The sequence below is a fragment of the Paralichthys olivaceus genome, chromosome 21 (assembly GCF_024713975.1).
Source record: "Paralichthys olivaceus isolate ysfri-2021 chromosome 21, ASM2471397v2, whole genome shotgun sequence".
In the NCBI taxonomy this organism is placed as follows: domain Eukaryota; kingdom Metazoa; phylum Chordata; class Actinopteri; order Pleuronectiformes; family Paralichthyidae; genus Paralichthys; species Paralichthys olivaceus.
The window spans coordinates 11,488,954-11,504,741 of record NC_091113.1 but is presented as its reverse complement, the minus strand read 5'-3'; the positions used below and the strand labels follow the sequence as shown (position 1 = coordinate 11,504,741).

Below are 15,788 nucleotides of genomic sequence, written 5' to 3'. Positions count from 1 at the left end.
TCTTCAAATTTTGACCAGTTGTCACTTGGACTCAAAAGATTAACGAATTAGATTTCTATGGTCAATGTACAGTATGTAGACTGAAACTGCACTGGTTGGCAGAGGAATACAACCACAGGGCAATAATTCTAGTTTATTCACATCTCTATGGTACATAGTTAAATCAATCGTACCTATTGTAGGCAAAGATACGCTGCTGAAAAATACATAATTGATGGGTGGCAGTGATGTAGAGTGTCTACATTAACAGTGTCCTTTGTCAAGCCGTGATACAGTCAGTTGCTTCTCAGCATCAAGAAGCAGCAATGTTCTGTCACTATCAGCCTCACAAGCCACTCAGCACTTTATGTCTCCTGCACTGAACTGTTGATTTCTGTGGCTGCTCCGCTGCATTCATTCCTCCAACATAAGGAGGACGGTTTCCATTTATTTGGCTCTTTTCTTGGCCTGTAATACAAAAAATAATGATTTTTAAACAATGTCCAAAAATCCCATCTGCAAAAGACCAGAGGGAGGATGACTGTCCACTTACTGCATTTGTGAAGCAGGTCTTCAGTGCTTCAAATTCCTTGGCACAAAGGTCCTTTTTCAACTCCTTACTGCCTGTTGTGGTAGCTGCCACACACTTCCCATATGCTGCTGCCTGAATAACACAGACGGTGACATTAGACAGAGGAAAACAGTTCGGATCAAAGGGCAGATCCAATATTTTATTACTTTCATTTTCTTCAACATGGTGAGATTTTGGTTGAAAAGGGAATACTTCATTCAAATCTGGTGCATTAAGGCAACTGACATTTATAAGACTGTGAAATGTGATGCAGTTTGATTAAATTAAAGGGGACTGTTGGGACCTTGGTGGAGGTATATAGTATTCCAACAGCCATTCTATAGTACATCTTGTGTGTGTACTGAATGCATGTTTGTCTTCTTGATCTATCACTTTTTGTGCAATCCTGTATTGAGTAATGACTGAAGCTATTAACCTGGTGCAAAAATATACTGATTACATTTTAGATTTAAAGAAATCAAATAATCAAGTGATTTATGACAGATCAAGATAGATAGAACATTTTTTCCCCTGATAAAAGTTTTTTCGGTAGTTTTTTTCTTGTTGAGGGTTAAGAACAGAGGTTGTTGCACCTTGTTAAGCCCTAAGAGACAAATTGTGATTTGTGAATATGGGCTATAAAAATAAAATTTGATTGATTGATTTAAGTAAACATTTATTCCAATATATCCTTACTAAAAATGCATAAATATAGTATACATCCTCGTGCAATCATCCTTTGCCCCTGCACTTTATCTCTCCAAATAATATTTCTGTCTGTAGTGATATGTGTTTACGTACACATCCTCTGTATCTTTAATTGATTTTATTCTCTTGCCATTGTTGTCCACCTCTTTCCTTCTATCTGTGGATGTTGTCGGTTCTCACCTCTGCTGAACACTGAGCGAGCAGTTCAGGGAAAACTCGCAGCTTCTCTCTGCTGCGACTCCACACGTTTGACCCGGACATGGCGCCGTTCACTGACGTCCTTTACGTGTTTGAAGTCAAATGAAGAGTTCGACAGAGAGGAGACGATGATTCCGACACCCGCGCTGCGTCACTGCTTCTCACATTAAACGGCAAACTGGAGAAATTCATGTCAGCGAACAGATCCACACATTAAACCATGGGCAGCGCCATGTTGTTGACCCTGTCATCAAGGAAACGTCCCAGCGGAGCATCCGTCAGTGTGATTCGCTTATCTCCCTGTCACTCAAAATGTCCTCTCCAGCTTCCCTAAAGCTGATTCGCCTTTACCCAACGTTGGGCGTCACCGAACGCCAGCACCCGAGAGCCAATACGCTTTTAGGATTGTTTCTTGCTCTTCCGTGATTGGCTAGCTGTCACCTCGAACCCCGCCTCTCCCCGCTCCGCCCTGAGAGGAAGATGAGGAACCCGCAGCTCGGACTGCGAAATCATGGCAACATTCATGGAGCGGTTCGCTTTCCTCCAGAAAGTGAGTACTGGACACAGCCCGAGCAGCGAGAGCAGCCGAGCGACAGCTGACCGGAGCGGCTCGAGCTCCACGTAGCGTCCACCTGTCTGTTCCAACCGGCTAACTTCTGCTACCTTCAGCTTGCTATTAGCCTGCTAAGCTAATAACATGAAGACACATCTAGTCATATCTTGTTACGTTTCTCTTGACACGCCGGAGTGTTTGGATAAAGTTTTGATTGAAAACCATACCTATCCACGTCACAATCGGTTTCACCGTTAATTAAATGAACTGATGAATGGCTTCTTGAGACACGAGAGCGACATGACAACATTGCACTCAGGATTTGTGGATGGATTTGTGTGATCCAGACACTCGTCGACCATTTGTTGATGATCTCTTCTGACTCCCTTCTTCAGGTGCCCACCCTGATGAAGGCTACAGCAGATGATGAAACCCCCTGTCCTGGCTACTTGTTCCAGGAGATTGGAAGTATCCTGTGGCTGTTTCTATTGTGTATATATACAATATATACAGATAATATAATAATTAATACATTAAATGGTAGTACTGTGAGCTTTATAGTTTAAGGGTTGACAATATCTTTTCACCTCAGTGGCACGTCTCCCTTTTTGTGTGGAGCTCTCAAATAGAGATCAGGGTCAACAGCAAGAAAGTTCCCAGTTTGAATCCAGTTTTAGTCAGGGTCTTTCTGTGCAGAGTTTGCATTTTCTCCTGGTTTTCCTCCAGCTTCCTCCCTCAGTCCAAATACTGTGGAGACTCTATAATGATTGTAGATGTAAATGTGTGGTTGGTTGATTGTCTCTCTATGTTGGTGCTGTGATACCCGCCCGAATGTCAATGGTTGTTGATCAGTGTACCCCGCCTGTCACCCAAAGTTAAAGGATAAGCGGTTTAGATAATTGGTGAATAGATATTCCATTAATGGATAATTATCCATTACCCAGATCAGGCGTATTGATTACTCCATAGTGATATCCTTAACCACCAAATTAGAAATCTCCCATGAATCTTCAGGTTGTGGTCAGTGTTTGTTGGAGTACCTTCTGGAGAGGCTGCAAGCTGAGTCCTGTCACGTTAAATTAAAGGTGAGCCCTGTGTATTTTTACATTTCTGCCTGGACAGTGAGACTTTAAATCAAATAAATGCTTAAGTAACTCAAAATTCAATTCTTCCTTCTTTTTTTTAGGTGCTGAAGATCTTTGTCCATCTCTGTAGCCATGGTTCAAACCATTTCCTCGTAGAACTTCGAAGGAATTCCACCTTCATCCAGCAAGCGTCAGGTTATTATTGCTTTTACCTCCATTTAACTCTCAGTATTCTGTGGCTGATCTGCTACTTGAATATTCACTGTTTGCTACTCGACCTTTTTTGCTCTCCAAGTTTATAGTGGCCCACCTGATCCCATTCATGGCACAGCATTGTACCAGAAAGTGAGGAATACAGCACAGGTGAGACATGAGTTGTATTTCTTCATCATGATCATTACATATCTGTGAAAGTTACAAACTCGCTCAGTTTTTTGTCTTTGTTTGTTTGTAGGAAGTGGCCAGGTTGCTTTTTACAGATACAATGTCCACCAAGAGCGGCATCTCTCCACTCAACCTAGTGCCCACAACGATGGGTGAGCATTAAAAATAATAACTTATTGATAATTGGTAATTATACACAAGTCCTTTTATTGAATCCAAAGCCAGTAGGAAATCTACATATTAAATATGAATGCACTGGTGTTCCTTTAAAGCAGCAGTATGTATCTTTCAAATTTTTTAAAAAATCTTTCATTTTTTTGAGTGTGTTGTCCCACTCACAAAACTAAAATACCACCAATGATACCCATGATCCTCTACTGCAATGAAAGCAGCATCATTCTCCTTATTCCAAGTCAGTGAACCATTACATTTTTGCCTTAAAAGGTTACATGAGTGCCAATATATGTAAACATGTATAATACAGAACTCAGTCATTGAATTTTGTGAGCTGAAAGCAAAGGTACAATAGATGTTTTGTGTCTTTTTTTCAGGTATGGGCTCTGACCACAGGTCAGGAATGCAGGGCTTTGGTTACAGTCCAGGGAAGCAGGGGATAGGTGAGCAATCCGCCCAACACACACACACACACACACACACACACACACACACACACACACACACACACACACACACACACACACACACACACACACACACACAAATAAAATCAAGTTTATGTCTGTACCTGTGCCTGTGCCTCCCAACAGGGAGTGATTCACTATTGGATAAGATCCAGAAAGCTGCAGAGGTAGTGGCCAGTGCTGTCCTTCCACCGACTGAACACCAGGGCATCCGTCTCCAAGACAACCACTACAGGGCCGTAGTGGCGCCGTCTGCACCCATAGAGGTTGCGGTGCCTGCATGTGCCTATAACCTGCCTGCTCGCAAACCAAAAGGTCAGACATTAACAGTGAGATGGAAAACACAGACTACAGGCTTCAATCTCAAACTATTACCTTATGTCACAGGTGCAGTATATGAGTCACTGACAAGCTCAAGGTGTGGCATCGAGACTCCAGTTTAAATCCATAAATGTTCTCCCCTCGAATATCTTGTCTCTTCACCACAGCGGTGACCCAGCGCTGCCCGGGGCAGGTAGGAGGCGGCTGGGAAGAGACCGACAGCGGCAACAGCTCCTCTCACAACTCCTCTCAGGACATCCCAGCCAACAGCAGGGCCTCAGTGGGCAGCAAGTCAGCGGGGACTGGAAGCCAATCGGGGGCCAGTAGAGAGAGCAGTGGGGACCTATCGGAACGGTGAGTGGCAGTGTCAGCCCGTCAGAGCTGTGTGAGGAGACACCGGTTTCTCTGCCATTTGTGTCCATATAGTTTTACTGTAGTTCTACTAGTACTGGGACTTTAACAACTTACATAAGTAATTTTTCTGTGCAATGTTAGTCTGAGATGATGCACAGATTTTCTACTTTTTCAAGGTTTATTTTTATTTCTCCTTTCAAACACTGACTGACTGAAGTCTGATTTCCAGGGTTGAAGCGTTGCAGTTGGGGGACTGTGGCCAGGAGATGGCACTTATCAGCAGACTGACTGAAGGATCCAGAGTGTTCCTGTCCAGAGAGGAGAACCAACACTTCATCAAAGAGTTAGTACACATAGTATCAGCCTGAGAATACAGCTGTTGTGGCTGATTCACTGTTTATATAATATGGTAATTGCCTATTATCTTTGCTCTTTAAATAAGGGATATAATATTTGTCTTTGTATCTAATCTTTCAGATGCTCCATTCTTAACTGTGAGGTTGTGATGGAGTTGCTCTCAAGCAAACTTCAAGATCCCTCAAACACCATTAAGATGGTAACAATGAAAAGGCTTCACTGATAATCCAGGTTTTCTTTATGATATTGTGCAGTCCTAACATTCACGTTTTCCTCCAATCTGGCAGAGGGCGCTGTGTGCTGTCGCATGCCTCATGACCTCTGACCTTCTCTCCCTGGAGCAAATGTTTGGAGCCACACAAAGGAGGCTTCGCCAGCTGAGTGAGGGGCCCCCAGGACCTGTGGCAAACAAAGCCACCAAGGTAAGGGAGACTGACAAAGAAAACAACAATGTGTTGAATATGGTGAATGACAGAACCAGATGAGTAGATCCAGTCTCTTCTCTCCGAACAGATTTTGCGACAGTTTGAAGCTCTGACTGGTGGATCTTTGAACGCTCCCAAGCAGGATACAGCAAACAGCAGCCACCAGGCTACAACTACTCAGCCTCACACATCTTCATACTCAGACCCTTTACTCCCATCTTGCTCTGCTGACAGCAGCAACCTCAACCATCATCAGCCTGACATCACACCCATAGATGTCACTCAGCTACCAGATCGCGCATCTTCCCCTTCTAGTCTTGCTTTGGCACAGAAAGACTCAGCAGACCTGATGAATGACGGTGATGAGGTGAAACTTTCTTCCATTCAGCCAGAGCCCTTCAGGACTGCTGACGTTCAGATCGACGTCGAAGATCCAGAGCTTATCAGAGACGGAGGTTCCTCTCCTCTCTCTGATCTGCAGAGCAGGCACCAGCCCTGTCTAAGCAGAGTGTCTCTGTTTAGTGGTATGGAGCTGGTGACCAGGGGGAGGCCGCTGTGCGAGAGGGAAAGAGAAACGTACCAGACTGACACGGACAGAAAGGATGATGACTTAAAGGAGGATACAGCTGAGCACAAGTCTGACGATGCAGAACGTTCAACTCCCCCTGTCACCAGTAAAAACAACGAGAGTTCTTCTTCATTTTGCAACTCGGCTGCATCTGATAGCAGCCAGCCAGTATCTGCCTTCTCATTTCTCAAATTTTGACCAACAACTGCTGCTGGAACTGTTCTACCTAAACCAATGATGTCATCACATATCTATATCATTTTAGGAAATCTATTTAATTATAAACAAGGTCAGATCTGCAAGGTTATACTGTATAGAGAGCAGATTCATATTATGTTCAAGTTGTCTATTCGTATGTGAGTAGTGGCTCTATTGAAGCTGTACTTAAAAGACCAGTGTGTGGAATTAATGCCAAGTTCACACTACATGATTTTTACCTCATTTCCCACTCGACGGTGTTCGATCGGCAGTCGCCAATCATCCTCACATCCCATTGGCTCCCATCGGGTGATGAATTAACCTCTGGGGAAAGCGGCCAATGCTTTGGGGCTCTGGTGTAGACAGAATTGATTTTTAGGGCCAAGACTCTGTCATTCTTTCACCTGACACTGTTTACAGTTCGACTAGTTTCTAATGTCACACAAGTCGAATGCTTCTCCACCAAAAACACAAGCAGTGACAGTTTTAGTAACTGCTTAAGGTCCAGACAACAATTTGGCTCATCTCTGTTAACAGATATCTGCATATGAATCCAGATAAACTTAAAAGCAGATAGCTGATGCATTTCAGTTAATGTATTCTGTGTCTATTGCTTTTCACATTAACAGTTTACCTGCAGGCAACAGAAGGCTCCTCAAACGTGATGATCTTGAAATGCAAACCAGAAGGCTTCCAGCTCTATCTTCACATGCAGAATCTGTTTACAGAGATTTCTGGCCTTCAGAGCCAGTGTTTGATTTGACCCTTCTGGGCTACTGGAGAAAAAATGTGATGCAACATGACAGACTCTTCAGAAGAGGACCTGCTCCATTAGATATGACTGGTTAATTTTTAAGCTAATAAAAACATGGTTATGATTATTATATTCATTTATACAATTTGTGCTAACGGACTGCTTTGAATCCTCCACACTGCTCCTTTAACCGGCAGATTGGGTGAGGGACAGATCCAGGACTCTGAGCTGTAGTCATTGAGGGACTTAAGTTGAATTTCTCAAGAAAAGTATGGTTGTCTTGAATTACAGGTTCTGAGTGCTGTTTTATCTCAGGATTTATGTTAGGTAACAACTCTTACACCTCTGCAGCAGCCCCTGAACTTCTGAGGGAGAATCCCTTGATTTGTAATTTGCACTAGTTGATTTTTTTTTTAATGATCTCATGAAAATACAATGCGGAGTCGTCTTCCATATTCTGTGGTACTAAAATATCAGTATTTTGTGTTAAGTTTACAAATTATTAAGTAATTCTACCCTGTATTGATTGAAACATACCCATGAGAATAGAGTGCATGTCTTTAATGAAAAAAAACTGGGTGAGGAGAACTAACGTGGACATTTTTCGCTGACATCTGTGTGCAATAACCAATGTGTGAAACATCTGCAATCAGCATAATGAAAAAATATCTTCAACTTAACAGTCACTCCTAAATAAAATGTAAACTGCATTCACTATGGTTATTTCAGTGACACGTGTTTAGTACAAACGACATGCCATAATGGAAACCTCCTGGTACATAAAGTGAAAGCTACTGTACCATTACTGCTAGTCACTTTGTTACAGTGAATGCAAGCCACGCTGTTGCACATGTTGAAGAATAAAACATGCCGTTTTTTGTACATAAGAGTGAGTCTCACTATGCTGCAAATTCAAAAATGTAAATGGCCTCAAACATCACTTCCAATAACACTTTATTTCAATGTCATGATTTGGAACATTACACAAAATATGAATCATTATCACACCTCTTACTTTATTTGCAACACAGTGTACTGGTCATATTAAACTGTCCATAAACAAGTATGGCTGACAGTCTTATGACACGCTCATACACATGTGTTAGATGCTAAAGAAGTAAAACCTGGTTCTGAATTTCTTTGAACAGCCTTTTTTCTCAGGGGCTTGATTTGTTAGATGCACTGTGCTGAGTTTACTAGTGGAGCATAGCCTGCAGTGCCAACTCTCAGCTCTGTAATTAGCCAGGGTTCAATCTGAGGTTGATGTGCCTCATGAGGAACCACTGCTCTATTAACTTGAACCTTCTGACCTGCCACACCTAAGTTTTTAGATAGGGAAAATAACTGCAAAATACAGTTTACTCTAACCATATTACTTTGGTTAGAGAAAACAGAAAAGGCCTAAAATTTTTTAAACTTGATTCATTTTAATAGTGCTCCTTGGGAGTGAATCTGTCGGCCTCCATCAACCTATTTGGTGAATGGGATCACAACTCCCACTTCACAGACACAAACGTGTGAGTGACCTCCCCTGTCGAGAGTAAACAGAATGAGTTATTGAGTAAAGTGCTGAGCTTTATTTAGTTTTGCAAGCACTTTGGATCATCATCACACTTCTCTTGTGATTAGCACCAATGAAAATGTCCACACATCGATGCACGCATGTAAAGAGAATGATAACTCTTTATAAAGTGCACAGGGTGCGTGCACACACATGCACTCACACAAACACACTTACACATCAATACTGCACAGAAAACCACAGTGGCTGGGCCATGGAAAGGCGGATGTGCTTATGGTTTCAACAAATGGTACATGGCGAGGTGGGGATGAGCCTTTGTGCCCAAATTCTGTAAACCTCCCCACACGACATCCCCTTCCCCCTGACCCGAGTGTGTCGCTTGAGGCTTTCAAAGAGGAGCCACAGTGCCAGTGGCGTCTGCACCGATGGGTGAGGGACAAATGGTCAGGAGAAGGGCCAGAGGTCACGGTCATGTCGAGCCTGGACGCCCTCTGGTCTGTAGACTGCTGAAGTGCGCCTCCCTCAGGACTCTGTTGATGTAGTCGTAGGAGACACTGCTGCCGTTGCCATGGAAACCATGCTGCATGGAGCTGGCAGAGTCTTCAGGCTTTGGGCTGAGGGAGTGCTGGGCGATGCAGTTGTTCTGGCTGTGTATACACGGCCTGGTAGTGACCACTATTGCTCTCTCTGGACTACTGATCCCGTTACTGCTGTCACTGCTGGAAGACTGCAAACACAAAACAGAGGGGCCCTGAGGAGCAGTTCCATGAATGGATGGAGAATCCTTAAATAAAACATTAAGTGCTTTTCCTGACAGTGGTGCATTGCACTTGGATTGCAGAGGCACGTATTCATATGTGTGATGTCAGGTTGCTTGCTTCATCCAAAAATACAAAGACTCTATGCTTGAAGAAAGAGAATATGTAACCTTTGCATATTCCTCCTCTCCCAAAGGACACCTTACATGAAACATATGTCTGTGTAATGGTCTAAAGATGAATGGACTTCGGTCTCACCTCTGAGTCCAAATCTGACACAAGCAGGCTGGGACCCCCTCCTGACCTCTTGGCCTGAGAACTGAGCTGCTGGTCCTCCTCGCTGTTGCAGCTACGGTGTCGTTTCCTGTGCAAAAACAGAAATGGAGGGGGCGTGTTGTTAAATGCTGAGGTGTATACAAAAGTGGAGGCGATAGTGTGACAGAAATGATGCAGGGAGGGGGAGTGCGATCGGAGTGAGGGAGGCAGACCATCGAGAGAGGAGAGAACATGAGGAACCAAAAATAGCACCACACACACACACACACACACACACACACACACACACACAGGAGCAGTTACATGAATAGAAATGTGGGACTCCCATTATGAGAACAAATTGATTAACATAACTTCACTGGGATTTAGCAGGAGTGTAATCCAACATACTGAGACGGCCTTGTTAGATCGAACAGTGTGGGTTAGTGTAGTATGGAATGATCTGGACACTATGCTGCAGTACAGTTAAGATGTTTGACTGTAATCCTGTGTGGAATGAAGGGGCTGGGTTCGTGTTGAAAGGGTTACCTGTTGTCAGTCAGCATTTCTCCGGTCTTGTCGGGTGTGTTTTTAGAAAGGGGGGAGGGGGGGCAAACAGAAAGGTCGACACTTCTTGTGGGGCCGGATCCGATGCCCTTACTATGTTACAGCTCCACAATCATTCCGTAGAAAAAAATCAATATGGCAAGCTTCCTCTCATCTCATCACGAAATCCAGGACGTGAGAGAGAGTGAGCCTCCGGCTGGCTACAACACAAACCTCCGCTGACGGTTACTTCAGCCCTGTCACTGCTCAGAGTCCAGCCCAACCTACCGGCCAACCAACCACCCAACGCCCCGGTGACACCACAGCCGGTCTCTGGAAGCCTGGGAGCTAACCAGCTAACCAGCTAGCTGCTAGGTACTCTCGTTTACGCAGTGGAATCTCGAGGAGCTCCAGGCAGGACAGCAAAGAGAGCCGGCTAAGCTAAGCTAGGCTAGCCCGCTAGCTGCTGCTGCTGCTAGTGAGCGGCGGCGCCGAAGCTAACTACTTAAGCTAACTGCACCGGAAAGTTCTTCCGCTTTCGTACTACGTTCTCTCGCCGTTCGCTGATGCCGGGACTTGGTGACAGTCTCCCGTTGGACACTCAAACAGGTAAAGTTAATAAACTATGACAGAGTAAAGTGGTCAGATGTAAGTCATTGATAGCTCGGTGCTATTAGCTGAGCCATCGCAGCAGGTTCGTCTTCTTCGCTGCTGCTCGTCGGTGTCGCCCGAAGCTCCGCCCCTCTGTTTACATGACGTCACAGAGGAAACGACTTCCGGTGTCAACAACATGGAGAAGTTGTTCGTCTCCTCTGGGACGTTCTCTTATTTTCACCTTTTCCCACATTAACGAGGTAATTCATTCACAGAGAAACAGACATTCTGATAGAATGTTCAGGAGGTCGTTTACACTGTCGACCGGAAGTGCTGCGACGCGTTGTTTACTGACTCGATGCTAGCTCACAAGTAGCTCATCGAGACCAAAATCAATTCATGAACTGCATTTACACTGATTATTTCATCAAGATCCTTGAATTACTTTCTGAGAAATCGATGAAAAGGTTGAAAAACACACCCTGCTCACAATGTTGAAGAAAAATGGAAAACAATTCCTGCATCCGCCCCCTGATCCAGATCTGCTCATACATTTTATCTGTCCTAGTATTTTTTGCATAATCCTACTTTCAAAAAACAAATGAAGACAATCAATATTCATAATACCAGACTTTAATAGAACATTTCTATAAGGCTGTCAAACAGTCAATTAGAGGGATCTCGCTAATGAATTTATAGAATAGGTTAAAAAGATTGAGGACCTCCAGCCACTTCTAATCTTAATAATGAAAAATAAACCATTAGTCATAAAAAAGTGGTCCCACATTTTCATATTGTGTGAATTCTGGAATCAATATTTTATTCTAGATTATAAACAATATAAGGTTTGATTATAAATCTCTTTTGTTTTACGTATACCCTCATGCTGCTGGAGTTTTACAAACACTATTTCTATCAAATATGTGGTGTATATATCTTTTTTATGACATCCTACACATAAACCTGTCCAGGGTCTGTCCTGTATTTTGCCCTGTGTCAGTTGGGATTGGTTCCACTGCCCCTGGGAACCTGAAGGCAAAGAGGTTTAGATAATGCATGGATGGATGGATTTCACACATTTTACTTTGCTAGCATCCTACTATTTAGCTGCTGCAAGTGATGTAATCAGTCAATTTTCCAATCTTACTGCCTTTTAAAATTCATTAAATACAAATATTTCTTTGCCGCAGATGAAGGTGATCCAGCACTCTGCAGAAACACTGCAAACAGCTTTGGTCTCGGATCGCCAGGACTTGGCTAAACTTTACAGGAAGTACACCAAAGAAGAAAGGTGTCTTCTGGAGGAGGGATTCCTCCAGGGGCAGGGTTCCCTCTTCCAACCCATCGCAGTGCATTCTGACTCAGACTGGATCCCTGCTCACCCTGAGGAGTGTCAGGACTTTGAAAGCTTCTACAGAGATCATTACAGGAAGACCCCAACTGCGAGCCACAACACTATATATATTCAAACCATAGGTGAGTATGTTTGTGTCAAATACTGCTAGCTTCCTGTTCTTGTCCTCAATAGATGTCCTTTAAATACAGATGGATACAGTGGGAATTTTTTAACTCTTGGCTTTTTATTCTATCTTTTGTTTCTTGTAGGTTCCTTTGGGGAGGCAGGGGTCCAGACAGACCAGTATGTGGAGTGGCTCAGACAATACTGCCAGGCCTTCTTCTATGGGCTTTCTGTCAAGTTGCTGCCTGCAGTTACTGTGGCTGAAACGGGATGCTCTTTCCGTGTTAACAGCAACTCACACAACCTTCAGATCCTCACTGGTGAGTTAGGCAGTTTGTTAATTTTGTGTTTTGAGGCATTTATTCTGTGTTTCATTCAGAAAAGGGGGAATGTTGGAGAAAAACACAGTAAAAACAGTCATCCAAAAGTATCATTGTCCATGATGTTGCGTTCTCATTACGGTTTTCTATTAAAATTAAGGTGATCTTCTACGATTTCTGGGCAACAGGAAGCCAAAAGATGCTTTTTGTATTGTCGGAATCACAATGATTGACCTGTACCCCAAAGACTCCTGGAACTTTGTCTTTGGACAGGCGTCTCTCAGTATGGGTGAGATTTTACCACAAGGCCTTAAATAAGAAAGTATAACTGGTCCATGCATGATGTTGTGGGGGAAGGATCAGAAGTATATATGTAAATCATGATATTCATTATTTAGGCTATTTTGTTTATTTATTTAGTTTCTCTTTCCTTAAATTGAAGGGCAGCTGTCTCTGTTCCTACCTCTTCATTTCCTTGTTCAATTTTCATTGTTCAAGTTGTGCTGAACTCAATTTTACATCATTTGATGTGACAACAGCGCAGGCAAATATGTTAAACAGCGTTTGGATACATTTACATCTGTACAGTGACATTTTTAACCTACAGCATGAACAAATACAGAAGAATTTTACTTCATGCATGGACCATAATGCTCTCTGATTATTATTGCAGGCTTCCACACAACACTTAATAATAATCCTCCTATACTGATTCACAGCATATTGTAATGGCTTTTAAATACCCTGATGCACAGTGTTAATTTACAAACAAAAAGTAAATTGCAGAAGAATATGTTGTCATATAGTCATGATAATTGGTCCCTGATTAAGTAATGTGGTTGTACTACCACTAGATGGTGCTAAAGTGAAATACAAACGATCCAGGAGAGTTTTTGTTGCCTCTGCCTCATTATTGTTTCTCAATTGTGCACAGGAATGGGTGTTTTCAGCTTCGCCAGGTATGAAGACAACTTCTACAGCAGAAATTATGCGGGACGACTGAAAAAACGTCTGCAGCCAAAGCAGGGGGATTACTCTGTGTTTGACGGATATTACACTCCCCCCATCTCCAGCACTCTGCTGCTTCGTTCCTGCAAGGTTTCCAACAAACACGCACTTTTAATACTATGCACTTTTGAGTGGTCCTGCCAAAGGTCATCCAGCTATCTACTTTAATCAGGAGATTTAAAACCCTCAATACTGCTGATTTAAAACATCTCACTTCTCTGCTTGTTTTTTACTGTGGAGTTACCAGTAAACCCCTAATGTGAAACATTTCTTTCCAGACAATGACACACGAGATTGGCCACATGTTTGGAATAAGGCATTGCCAGTGGTTGAGCTGCGTCATGCAGGGCTCCAACCATCTCGAGGAGTCTGATCGCAGGCCTCTGGATTTCTGTCCCATCTGCCTTCGCAAGCTACAAGTTTCAGTCGGCTTCAAAATAGCTGAAAGATACAAGGTAAAAAAAACAACAGAGAAAAACTTTTGAAATAACAAAAATAAGCTAAAACCAGATTCCTTAGTTTCCTATTTGTCTTTTTTCCAATGTATATTAACTTACAGTAATTATCATCAGGTTTCCTCTTGAAAACAATATCTAATTGTGTGTCCTAGTTATGACAGCACCAGTTCTAGGCTTCAGTTGACACCACACTGTGCTAAAGACTCAAAAGTACAGGAGGTGCAGTCATGATGTCCTTGATACAAAAACAGTACAAGTTGATCTGGTGGCTCACTTACTTGTTGCTGGTTCGATGACTTTGGACATGTTACCATGGTAATGCACTTAGAATGCACACAGAATTGGAGCAATTAAAAGACATTTCTTTGCACCTTCATTTCGATCCAGGCCCAAATAATCAGATTACTAAATGCACAGTTGTAATCGAATACACTGAGATTAACTGAATTAATTAAATGAATGTTTATCTGTGTTTATTAGGCCTTACTGCACTGGATGGAGGAGGATCAGAGATCAATATACAGACCAGATGAGGCCTCTGCCTCTCAGTCTACACTCTCCTGTTCCAAACCCACTGAAGCCTTTCATGCTTCTACACTTTGGCTCCACAGATGCCTGGATGTACTGGAAAAAACATGAACTACAGTGTTTTCCAGTGGCTCTGGAAACAACAGAGAAGAAAGTGACATCAAAATGTATGTAGCCCGACACTTTTCATGTGCAACACGCAACAGATATGTGCTGCTTTTTGATATAAAACCACTTCTGACATTGTACCTGACAGATATTGGCTGATAATACACAGCATATGACAAGAGAGTGACTCAATACCAGAATATATTGAGTTGTATTTGTAGAACTAAAATGTTAAAGTAAAACAAACACACAGAAATTGTGTAGATGTGAATTTAGTAAGACACGTTTTATTATAAAGTTTGACTTTTTGTTTGAATGTGGCAGAAAGCTGTTTACCATGTGATCCAGCAGAGGGCGTCCAAAACTTCACATTAAACTTGACCCCTGGTATCCCTGATGACCTTTCAGTGAACTAATGCTGCGTTCCAAAGGCAAAGATCAGAATTATCCAGTTGCTAACACACAAAGAAATGCACGAAAACATAACCTCCTTTAGAAAAAATGTTCAGTTGAATTTAAATTAGTATGTTTAAGGTTTAAAATATTCTGTGAAGATGTGGTGAACCAGGTTGGGACACTTCACAGCTAACTTATAAATCTTTGTGCTCATTAATGAACTTGCCTCTAAAATTTCTATTTGAGTTTCTATTATTTCTAAGGTTGATGCATTTGAATGTTTAGAAAAGAAACTATAAAGTCTTAATGTTGTGCAACTTCTTTATCATATTTTTGCAGTGAAAATGTCACATGTACAAGAACAGTTTCTTCAAGGTAAAAGTTTACGATAAGAAAAAACTACACACAATTCACAAACGACTCTGTTTCATTATTGTGATTGAACTCATTACAAAAATAGTTTGTGTCTGACACAGCATATGACAACATTGTAAGCTTGGTGACAGTTTGATTTAAAAAAAAATCTTTTAATCACACACTCCTGAGCTTTATGCATTTTCTGTGCAACCCATTGTTCCTTTCAGCTACATTTGGTTAACAGTTTTTCTGGCGTTCATCATGGTATTGATGACCAGCAGGTGATGAGTTTATTAGTGTTAAAACGCTGCATCTTCTCTCTGGAAAATCTAAAACTACAGCAACTCTCAAAGTCCTTTCAGGACAGGTCCATTCATTTCAGA

The 15,788-nt window shown here is 42.4% G+C and overlaps 4 protein-coding genes across 7 annotated transcripts; 2 read left to right on the top strand and 2 right to left on the bottom strand.

Annotated features, from left to right (window-relative positions):
* Nucleotides 1-117: 117 nt before the first annotated feature.
* On the bottom strand, nt 118-1,724 carry ndufaf8 (NADH:ubiquinone oxidoreductase complex assembly factor 8). The gene is made up of 3 exons (XM_020083288.2): nt 1,439-1,724; nt 533-643; nt 118-447 (listed from the first exon to the last, which is right to left on the bottom strand). Exons 1-3 carry the CDS (start codon nt 1,517-1,519, stop codon nt 427-429), a joined length of 213 nt encoding a protein of 70 aa, XP_019938847.2. The 5' UTR covers nt 1,520-1,724; the 3' UTR covers nt 118-426.
* A 152-nt stretch (nt 1,725-1,876) lies between these two features.
* On the top strand, nt 1,877-7,983 carry tepsin (TEPSIN adaptor related protein complex 4 accessory protein). Its single transcript, XM_020083048.2, has 13 exons — nt 1,877-2,006; nt 2,405-2,477; nt 3,003-3,094; nt 3,196-3,289; nt 3,390-3,457; nt 3,549-3,630; nt 4,030-4,095; nt 4,246-4,434; nt 4,608-4,794; nt 5,024-5,137; nt 5,272-5,350; nt 5,439-5,573; nt 5,665-7,983. Exons 1-13 carry the CDS (start codon nt 1,968-1,970, stop codon nt 6,340-6,342), a joined length of 1,896 nt encoding a protein of 631 aa, XP_019938607.2. The 5' UTR covers nt 1,877-1,967; the 3' UTR covers nt 6,343-7,983.
* A 50-nt stretch (nt 7,984-8,033) lies between these two features.
* si:dkey-21c1.1 (protein FAM104A-like) lies at nt 8,034-10,931 on the bottom strand. The gene is made up of 3 exons (XM_020083055.2): nt 10,181-10,931; nt 9,635-9,740; nt 8,034-9,345 (listed from the first exon to the last, which is right to left on the bottom strand). Exons 1-3 carry the CDS (start codon nt 10,195-10,197, stop codon nt 9,088-9,090), a joined length of 381 nt encoding a protein of 126 aa, XP_019938614.1. The 5' UTR covers nt 10,198-10,931; the 3' UTR covers nt 8,034-9,087.
* Nucleotides 10,896-15,465, top strand: LOC109626867 (archaemetzincin-2). 4 transcript variants are annotated; one of them, XR_002202567.2, is made up of 8 exons: nt 10,896-11,031; nt 11,962-12,247; nt 12,377-12,550; nt 12,711-12,839; nt 13,485-13,648; nt 13,837-14,013; nt 14,497-14,711; nt 14,977-15,465. XR_002202567.2 is itself a non-coding variant. In XM_069517887.1 (8 exons), the coding sequence occupies exons 1-7, from the start codon at nt 10,930-10,932 to the stop codon at nt 14,700-14,702; spliced, it is 1,107 nt and encodes a 368-aa protein (XP_069373988.1). In that variant the 5' UTR covers nt 10,896-10,929; the 3' UTR covers nt 14,703-14,711; nt 14,977-15,115. The 4 variants fall into 4 exon arrangements, 3 of the variants coding, with proteins under 3 accessions (XP_069373988.1, XP_069373987.1, XP_019938612.2); XM_069517887.1 differs by having other exon boundaries at nt 14,628-14,711; nt 14,977-15,115; XM_069517886.1 differs by having other exon boundaries at nt 14,628-15,465.
* The last annotated feature ends 323 nt before the right edge of the window (nt 15,466-15,788 follow it).

Coding starts and splice junctions, on each gene's coding strand:
- ndufaf8 (XM_020083288.2), bottom strand. CDS start 1,519: ATGTCCGGGTCAAACGTGTGGAGTCGCAGCAGAGAGAAGCTGCGAGTT. Junction 644..1,438: donor TCGCTCAGTGTTCAGCAGAG/GTGAGAACCGAC, acceptor TGTGTTATTCAG/GCAGCAGCATATGGGAAGTG. Junction 448..532: donor AGACCTGCTTCACAAATGCA/GTAAGTGGACAG, acceptor TTTGTATTACAG/GCCAAGAAAAGAGCCAAATA.
- si:dkey-21c1.1 (XM_020083055.2), bottom strand. Junction 9,346..9,634: donor TGTCAGATTTGGACTCAGAG/GTGAGACCGAAG, acceptor TTGTGTTTGCAG/TCTTCCAGCAGTGACAGCAG.
- tepsin (XM_020083048.2), top strand. CDS start 1,968: ATGGCAACATTCATGGAGCGGTTCGCTTTCCTCCAGAAA. Junction 4,795..5,023: donor AGTGGGGACCTATCGGAACG/GTGAGTGGCAGT, acceptor TCTGATTTCCAG/GGTTGAAGCGTTGCAGTTGG. Junction 5,138..5,271: donor AACCAACACTTCATCAAAGA/GTTAGTACACAT, acceptor CTAATCTTTCAG/ATGCTCCATTCTTAACTGTG.
- LOC109626867 (XM_020083053.2), top strand. CDS start 10,930: ATGACGTCACAGAGGAAACGACTTCCGGTGTCAACAACATGGAGAAGT. Junction 11,032..11,961: donor CCTTTTCCCACATTAACGAG/GTAATTCATTCA, acceptor TCTTTGCCGCAG/ATGAAGGTGATCCAGCACTC. Junction 12,248..12,376: donor TATATATATTCAAACCATAG/GTGAGTATGTTT, acceptor TGTTTCTTGTAG/GTTCCTTTGGGGAGGCAGGG.